The 9,931-nt window shown below is 41.1% G+C and overlaps 1 protein-coding gene across 1 annotated transcript; it reads right to left on the reverse strand.

Annotated features, from left to right (window-relative positions):
• Positions 1-1,401: 1,401 nt before the first annotated feature.
• RPL7 (ribosomal protein L7) lies at positions 1,402-9,133 on the reverse strand. The gene is made up of 7 exons (XM_061342992.1): positions 8,986-9,133; positions 7,951-8,053; positions 7,305-7,471; positions 6,563-6,700; positions 6,099-6,208; positions 4,503-4,713; positions 1,402-1,458 (listed from the first exon to the last, which is right to left on the reverse strand). The coding sequence occupies exons 1-6, from the start codon at positions 8,997-8,999 to the stop codon at positions 4,505-4,507; spliced, it is 741 nt and encodes a 246-aa protein (XP_061198976.1). The 5' UTR covers positions 9,000-9,133; the 3' UTR covers positions 1,402-1,458; positions 4,503-4,504.
• Between the last annotated feature and the right edge of the window lie 798 nt (positions 9,134-9,931).

The following is a 9,931-nucleotide window of genomic DNA, read 5'->3' on the forward strand; positions in this document are numbered from 1 at the left end:
AAGTCAAAACTTCTCAGATACATCAGTCTCAATGCCCACTGGTGCAGTTTTAAGCTGAGTCAGACTACTCTTACAAGATCACAACATAGAAACTGAGGTTTCCCATTAATAGTACAAAGTTATTGTTGTAATTTTCACCATTTCTTTTCCCCTATTCCAACAACTTTAAGGAAATTTACCTGTTGATCAGTCTGCTTATCACTTTAGAAGAGATGACTAACAAATTAAGTAGTTGCACGGTTTTCATTCACTCATTAAACCCTTTCCAAGCACGTATCAGTAGTTCGGTTACTTGCACTGAGTAACTAAGGAACTGACAAGTTCTTCTCACTTGGCAGTTATCTTAAAGGGACAAAGGTGTTGGCACTTTCATACTTAAGACAGAACCTGCATTACCAGATTTCGGAGCTCAAGTCACAGTTGTCACTTCAGGTTTCAGAATTTAGTTGTTCCAAGGATCTGGAAACCCTCCAATGTTCAAACATATTAACCAAAAAAACACACATATACTATTGGCAATTACTTAAAATCAAAACTGGCTTTCAGCAAGCTTTATTAGCTTTTGTGCAAATTTGAAAAAAACAAAAACAAACAACAACAATCCCAGTGATTTTTAAGTGGACATCCTTCACTAATAGAACTATGTAAATACAGCCTGCCTGTCACTGAGAAAACCTTGTCAGAGCAGAGGCAGCTTGTTGAGCTCTTATACCAAACCCCTCACCATCAGGCTAAGGCTCCATCACTGAAGTGTTCACAACATGAGCAGTCAGGCTAAACACAAGTTGAATGACGTGTTTTACCAGTCCCTGGGTTTCTAATGTGTACTCTGCCAGACATGCATGCACAGTATCAACAACTGTCCCTACCCTCATCAATCCCATAGTCTCCACTTCTGTAATATCTGAAATAAAACACTGCAAACAAATATAATGTGGAGTAATTATTTACAATGTGGAAAAATTCTGCTATTTCGTAAAGTGTTTTATGTTTCCTCTGGTAAAAACCATACCTGAAGATGTTCAGAGCTGGAAGGAAATTAGTTAAGATCTTGATTTTAAGTGAAGAACTGATTTACCCTTACCTCTTCTTTACATATAAACATTTTGCACAGCTTCCTGGTACACTACAACCACACAGGAATCCTGCCCACTCAATAACACACAGCTCAGTCATGTGCTGTACTTTTAATCACAACAAAGTAATTGCTGGCACCCCAAGCCTAATGTGTTACCTGCACAAATCCTTCCACATTTTTTTCCTTCAAATGAAGGTGAAGGAGTATTATCCATACACTGTTACTTCAAACTACACATGGTTCTTTGAAACAGGTTACTCCAAAGCTAATTTAGCAACTACCTCCACAAGAGGATCACAAAATGAAACCAATCGAGACAACACTGTTTTGTGCAAGATGGTTTTATTAACAGACCAAAGTTTGCATCTGGGCATCTGAATCTGAAAGGGGAAAAAAAAAAAAAAAAGTATTATTAGACACACGTAAATCTGAAGCTATTTTGGCCACACAAAGAATTGCCACACTTCTACAGTTCATCATTTGGGCTGAAAATACTAAGTTTAACTGAACTTAAGATTTCAACAGTCCCACAGATAATAACTAACATCTCTTCACTCAAAACTTAAGTGCCAGAACTACAGAATAAATATTTCTGCTTTGAACTACTCGTACCTATTTTCCTATTTGTCTACAAGCTTAACAGCGGGAACTCGATATTTAAAGACATACTGAGGCACTGTGAATAGTCTAACTTTTGTAGCAGGTAACTATTTTCATCACATTTTATGAACTGTCTACATACAGAAACGAAAGTCAAAAAGACTTAAGACCAGCTCCCATAAAATTTGCTTGAGAACTAATGAAATCCAGTATTTTGCCAATACTGGACTGTCAAAATTTGGTATCAAGTAATACGCTGTTTTTCACTATCTATATGAACAAATTGATACTGGATGTCTTTAAATTTAAGACTGTCACTTAAATATAAAATTAAGACAAACAGCAGGAAGCCATCTACATATACGGAGAGGAATACTTACCTTTAGAACTGATAGTACTGATAGTACAGAGTATTACCACTACTTTAGCTGCCCATTGCCTCAGTAGAAACTACAAGATTCTCCTGTTTTCTATGTGTAGGTTATTTGTATTTCAGACATGTACTCTATTTGGCAGTAGGAAAACAGTGGGAATATAAAGTGCAGGAAACAAGATCAATTTTCTTAGCTTTATACCAGAGGTCTGTCTGTTTGCAGTCCAACCAGCTAACTGCCTGTAAGCACGAAGAAACTGCAAGGTCACTTCCTAAACTGAAAGACAGATTAAAGCCCTGATGTCTACTACCTACATGGGAAGTTGAGACAGAAGCCCAATGAAAAACACAAGCAACCAGCTGAATATCTGTAGTTTCTCTGCCAAAACATTACTCCTCTAACAGGCATTTATAGACATAGCAGTAGCGAACTAGAAGCTTCCTTCCTGTAGGAAGGGAAGAAACCCCTCAAGACCACCAGCATACTTCTGGTGTTTGGCAGTGAAGAGGGAGGAGAAAAGATCCACATTGACAGAAAAGCTGCAGGTTTTCAATTAAAAACAGCAGTTTCCATCTTATGCTCAGAAACCAGACAAGAGCACGAAGTGAAAGTAGCTTAGCTCAATCTTGGTTACAATGCCTCATGCTAACTTAAGGGAAACATCTGCTGGTACTGAACTTTTTAAGTCTATGCCACCAGCTGCACAATTTCTACAAGAAAGCTAGTGTAAGTAACATATTTCCTCAGGCACCAAACATTACAGTAATTCTGCTTCTCAATGTTGCCCACTTCTTCCCAGAGTCGAGCTAAAAAACTTTAAAAGAACACTGTCCCTGGTAAACAACTATTTTCCTAAGCACAAGTTTCCATGTGCCATGTAACCAAGTGCTTTAAAACTCTGCTGCTTCACAGATGGAGGCAACAAAGCAGCATGCAAGAAGCTTGGGGAAACAGAAACTGAGAAAGAACAACCTACAAAAAAGCTTAAAGGAAAAAAAAAGCTGCCAGGCAAATGGAAAGATATTTCATAAGTTTCCTTTAGCTCCTCGGACAGACAGCAGACCTTCATAAGCTCAACTTGCTCTGCCCCGTTGGCCATAAAGGCTTAGAACAACCTTTCAAAAAATAGTATTTCTGAGAACTCCCACGAACAGCAACTGCACCTGTTTTAGGCTATAAAGTCACATCACTACCTACTGTTTTTTTATTAACCAACCCTCTGGAAGTTAGGAATTCCTAAGTAAACTGCACATCTTATTTAAAAAAAACACATACCCTCTAAAACAAGCAAGCAAACAAACACAACACCCCCAAATCCAAAACAAACCAACCAAAATCCTTTCCTTGGGGAAGACTGGGTCTTTGTTATTCTTTCCAAGCATTCCAACACAATGAAGCTTTCCTAAATTCCATCACAGCTGTCATACCACAAAGGCATTTATCCTTGATTGAAAATAAGATACGGGCAACACCAAAGCTACTCTGGTGTGTAAAGAGAATGGAAAAGTCAATGGGAAGTATGAGAACTAAAGAAAAAAAAATAGTTTTAGCTTCAAATGGCAGACTTCTCATCAAAGCAGGAATAGCAGAATGACAACAGCAGATGGGAACACAGATTGTTTGAACGAGGTATTAACTTCAGGACTCGGCCATCATAGAATCACAGAATCATAGAATCGTTTGGGTTGGAAAGCACCTTAAGATCATCAAGCTCCAACCCCCCTGCCATGGGCAGGGACACCTCGCTCTATCACTGTGAAACTGCTTTAAGTATTAATGAACCCTCCTGTTTCTAAAGGGTAGACTATTCAAATGGGCAAATTAGACTTTCAAAATTACCATCTTGGTTATGTTAACATGAAAGCTTAAACTGAATCATTCTGAAGCTTGAAGAAGCTGAAAATTTTTACAATATGGTCTAAATTGGTAATTTAATTTCTCCCAGTTCTGAACAGGTTTTTAAAGCAGAAATCTAAAAAAAAAACAACAAAAACACCCAAACAAACAAACAAAAAAAAACAAACCACCAATAAAAACCACCACAACCCGAAACTCAAACCAAAAACCTCACTACTTGCAATCATAAGGCTTTGATTATATTGAGAATTCATTAATGAGAGCTGAAAATTTTAGCAGAGATCAAGGCTTCTCATCATAAAACCCAAATAAGTTTTAAAACAAGTTATGGTTGAAATGAAAAGTTACTGGCAATATTTAAACTTCCTAAACATACCACCTATAAAGAAGATTTAACCTCTTCACAAATGTTTCAAGCTTTAGTAAGATTTTAAAAATAAAATAGAACACTATTGTCCAAGTAGCTTTATGCTGTAGGTATCACCCAAGCATGAAGGAGTATGTATTAAACCTCAACATTCAGTTAGTAACAGCAGCAGCCTACACAGCAGAGATGGAACAATGGGTAGTAATAACCTTTGGTATCAGCTCACCATTAGTTCATCCTCCTTATGAGTCTGTTGATCTGGTCTTCTCTGTTACCAGCATCCCCACCTTCCACGAAGTGGATCGTTTTCTTCTTCATTCCACCCCGAGGAGAGGATAACTTGAAGGGCCAAAGGAAGTTGTTCACAACTTTGAAGTTCTTGCCAACAGTGTAAATTTCATGGATCACATCTTCCATGCAGATGATACCAAGTTTTCCTAAAATTCAAAATGTTGCTTTCAGAGAGGCTACAGAGCCACTGGTTAATAACAAGCTACAAATTACCACACCGTTACAGTCATACCTACTTATTTGATAAGCTTCAGGAAGTCAGAAAGCACCCACTCTATCATTGCACCCATTCAATTCAAATGGCTTAGCTGCAGCCAACTCAGCATTACTTAGTTGTTAGATTTGGCAAGAGGCACCAATTTCAACTGTTGAGTATTTGTAGCCAGCAATGAAGAACAACAAAACCAAACCCCACTTAGTGAATCTTAGGAAAAGACTGTGTTCTCTGAAGAAAAGCTAGATTAAATACACTTAAACCATAATTGTGTGTAGCTCAGGGAAATTCACTGAACTACTTATTCTGTTGAACAATGCAACACGTATTTCATTAATGCTTTCCAGAGTCTTCAATGACAAGTCAACAGCTCATAAAATACAGTCTTAAAAAGAAAAGCTATTATAGCGTAATGTTTGTAACCTCAAAGCTTGATTATCTGTTGCACTGGAAAAGGAACAAATGTGACAGTCTAATATGAAGCGATACAAAATCAACTGCCAAAAATTGGAGACATGTCTGCTTGCTTTCACTCCTAGCATGACTGGAAAAGAAGAAGCCTCCTAGAGCAGTCTATTTCTTGACAACTGACCACCACACTTCTTTTTAACTAAATACACTAATCACTTTTACAAGCTAGTTCTTCTGGCAGGAGGTTTTAGAAGTCTGTCTACCAGATCACAGAGTAGTTAGGGTTGGAAAGCACCTCAAGATGACCTAATTCCAACCCCCCTGCAGGGACACCTCACACTAAACCACATCACCCAAGGCTCTGTCCAACATGGCCTTGAACATGGCCAGGGATGGAGCATTCTCCACGTCTTTGGACAGCCTGCTCCAGTGCCTCACCACCATCACAGTAAAGAAATTTTTCCTTATATCTAACCTGAACTTCCTCTGTTTAAGTTTGAACTCATTACCCCTTGTCCTATCACTACAGTTCCTGATGAAGAGCTCCTCTCCAGCATCCAAAGAGTATCTAATATTGAGTTTGAGACTTCAAAGCTATCTATGATAGATTTCTTTCCTCCTGCAGCACCTTTTCATTACTGAAAGATCTGCTGACCTATTAAAGGTCAAGGCGCTTACATTTAAAATTACAAATTTAAAATGCTAAAATTTGATTCTTTACACTGGCTTCCAATACTTTGTAATGAAAGCTATTTCCAGCTTGCTCTGTATTAAGCTGTTAAGAAAGATTAACCAACCACTACTATTCACCAGAGACAGTAAGGATAGCAGTCCGTTTTCACATTAATAATCCAAATAATGCAACAAGTTGTTGGTTTCTTTTTTGTTAAGTGAAGCACTATTTACCAAGGCGTTTCTGGATCAGGGAATTATCAGTAAGAGCAATGCGCTGCTTGTTGATCTTGCCATAACCACGCTTGTAGATCAACTCATGCACAGACTTCAGATTGGGATAACTGAAACAGTCAAGTAAAAAATAATCAGAAACAAATTGTAAGTCTTTGCAAGACACACTCCAAATTAACATCCCTGAATGAAGCTTCCATAACAAACGATTTTAGATCAATTCAGCATGTCCTAAATGTAAACAGAAAAGCAAGCGAAGCAAATCTGCCTCACACGAAGTTCCAAGAACACCAGTATGAGAGTGGATCTCATCTAGCAAGGATCACCTTTTAAAGCACTGCCTAAATCATGCTTTCAATTCAAAGCACACAGAAGACAGAAGATTTAACACAAAGAAAACCTGCAAGTATAGCGCAGCAAAATGCAAAAGACACCAATTTGATAAAACTGGCCACTTCACTCACCCCCATGCAATATAGGGTTCAACAATCCGCAGCATGTTGATAGAAGCTTTGTTGAGTTTTACAAATGTGCCATTGAAAATCTGACGCAGGCGAAGCAGCTGCAGCACCTTGCGGACTTTCGGGCTGACACCATTGGTGCTGGAGAACATAGGAAAAAAGCCTCAGTTATCTATCCCAGAAAACACTCAGTATCAGGTTAGAAACAATTATATTATTTCCATATGAAACACATCACTATTTTACCAATTACACAAAGCAAACTTAGTAAATGATTTCTATGCATTTCAGTATTAAAACACTGGAAATAAGCATTACACTGAAATCACTTGCAACTATCCTTGAGCTCTCCCTGAACATAATTCTTCCACTCTCACCTTTTGTTAGTTTCCCATAATACTTTGCCAGAGGAGAGTTAAACATTTCAAACAAAGCCTGCAGAAAGTTCCTGAATACCGGCATGTAATTTTATCAAAATTAAGGCAAAACAGAACAACTCTGCATGTTGCCTTGCTCCCTTCTTAAAAATCAGGGATTCCTAAAGACAGAAGACAGATAGCGTAATAATTCTGCACTGAGCTAAATAAGCCTCTGGTGCATGTACAACACCCTAACAACTTTCCAAGCCACCAGTGGAATATTTTATTTTACTTACATATTTAAGCCCTCAAAATAGACAGATGGCAGGAAAGCCAATTTCAGTGACTTTAAACATGACATTGTTTACATCTGCATTCAATCTTACCCTCTTATCCTGATCACAAACGCCAGCTTTGGTTCTGCTGGAACATAGTAGTTGCCAGCTTTTCGGGCCATCCTGGCCATGCGGATCTCCTGCCGATACATGTGTCTGTACTCCTTGTGGTAGGCCTGGGCTCTGGCATAGATCAGTTTTCGTTGTGCTTTACGGAACTGCAATACATTAAAAAATTACTTAAGATTTTAAAATATCTTTTGACACACGGAAATCACCTTCAAATACTGTGGCATATTGTAAAGCTTACCACAAATAGCATAGATTAAAGGAACATCTGCCTACATCAGGGAGTTTAGAATCACTCAGTCATATTCTAGAGAGCCTGGAAGACTGTTATACAGAACTGCTGCTTTACCTTAAGCAGTGTTGTATGTCAAGCTTACCCTCACAAAAGTAATATAACTCTTGACTTGCAAAAGACTACCTTTAATCTCACAAACAGTATGTTTTCTCTTTACTCTCCAGAACTGTTTTTTTTTATGGATGAAGAAAAAGACACTGCAATCCTAAAGTTCAGAAAACACCAACATGCTAGACTTAAATGCTGCAAACTTCTGTACTGCTCTGTATCAGCAGTAGTAGCTGGTATTTCAGCAAATGAACAGTTCCAATAAAGAAGCCATGAAATAGTCACCTTTTTTATAGCCAAAATCTTCTTCTGACGTTTGGCTTTCAAAGCTGCATAAGCCTGCCGTTTCTTCAGCAGGCTTTCTGGTACAGATGGCACCTTCTTTGCTCTAAACAAAAACAGACAAAAATGAAGAAAAAAAAAAAAAAAGAAAAAAAAAAGGAAACGAAAAAAGGAAACAAATTCCTTTTAGACAATTCGAAGAAACGGGGCTTTAAAGCTATACATGACATACAATCAGTCAATGCAAACTCTTAACACAACGTGCATGTGGCCCTCACTCCCTTAAGCCAGCTCACTAACGCATCTTCCTTGCTCCAACTGTTACCAGGCCTTGATCAGCCTGAACAGCTCACCTTCTATACAAGACAAAGACTCTGAGAGACCAGCTGTTGAGCTGCACAGAACAGTAATGACTGAGATCACTTGAGTGATAAGAAGCATTACCCCTACTTTGTTACAATTTGCAATAACAGTCTGTTACAAGCACATCTCTTTCAGATTAATCTGTCAGCTGGTGCTTTAGGAGCAAAACTAGGTTAGTAGAAACTTACTGCACAGGACTTCAAGCTTACTCAAGTTTTTAAATTCTTAGATGTGACAAAACTTTCAAGACCAGTGTCTCCCATCCCCTGCGCACCCGGCTATGACTTCCTACTTGAGCCACACACCCCTCCCCGCACCCGGCGCAGTACTGACCGACCGCCCGCCCGCCAAGCCGGGAGAAGCTCTACGGGCCCAGGTCCCTCACCATGGAAGCGGTGCTTGGGAGCCAGCTCTCCCACCCACTTCACCGAGGGCCGGCAGAGCTACAACCGCTGCCTGCGGAAGAGACAGGACCAGCAACGGCTCCATCCCGCCGAGCTGGGCCCTGTCCTCTCGCCGCTCCCAGACCCAAGTCATTTATGCCAGTCCCGCGCCGCCGGCGGAGGCCTAGCAACCGGGGAGCGGTAGACAGCGTCTCGGTGGCGCGGACAGGGAACAAGCAAAGCCACAGCCGCCGATGGCGGCGGATTATCCTAGCGCCGAACAGCCACTTACTCCTTCTCCGCCATGATCAGCGCCGGAAGAGAGCGATCAGGAGCATGCGCAGGCCGGACTTAACCAACCCGCCTGCGCAGTCAGGGCCCTCAGCGCCGCAGGACCCCGAGTTCGGGTGCCCGCGGCGATGCCTGGCCGCGGTGGAAGCGCCGGTGTGCTGGTAGACCACTTGAGGTAAGAGCGCCTGAGCGGTGCCCGGGGGGCGGGACTGTCGGTATTTCGGGCAGGCGGGAGCTGCTCCGCCGTCCAGTATAGCCTTCCCCGCAGGAACCTGTGAAAACTTGCAGTGCTGCGAATGCTAGGCGTCTTCTGTCTCCTATTCCAGCCTGAGAACCTGAGCCGAAAGCCTGTAAGATGGGCTTTACCATCCTCGATGAAATAGAGTCACAGATGGGTTTGGGTTGGAAGGGACCTTCACGATCATCTAATTCCAACCCCAAGGCAGGGACACCTTTCACTAGACCAGGTTGTGCAAAGCCCCATCCAGTCTGGCCTTGAACGTTGCCAGGCATGGGGCAGTCACAGCTTCTCTGGGTAACCTGTGCCAGTGCCTCACCATCCTCACAGGGAAGAATTTCTAATATCTAATGTAAATTCCCCCATTCCCCCTTCTCTGATCACTACATGCGCTTGTAAAAAGTCCCTCTAGATTTTCTGTAGCCCCTCCTTTAAGCTGCTCTGAGGTCTCCTGAAGCCTGTTCTCCAGACTGAAAAAGTTCAGCTCTCAGCCTGTGCTTATAGCGGAGGTGCTCCAGCCCTCTGAGCATCTTTATGGCCTCCCCTGGACTTGTTCTAACAGGTCCATGTCCTTGTGTTGGGGGCCCCAGAGCTGGATGCAGTGCTCTAGGTAAAACAATACACTGTGCAAAAATGCTAATTGTGTAGATAGGGTAGGGGGGACGGTTCAGGAAGAGGTTCAGCTTCGCACCACAGCAATGTTTCATTT

The sequence above is a fragment of the Neopsephotus bourkii genome, unplaced genomic scaffold, assembly GCF_033783945.1.
Source record: "Neopsephotus bourkii isolate Nb327-2 ecotype Australia unplaced genomic scaffold, CSIRO-AGI_Nbou_v1 NB_1820, whole genome shotgun sequence".
NCBI lineage: Eukaryota > Metazoa > Chordata > Aves > Psittaciformes > Psittacidae > Neopsephotus > Neopsephotus bourkii.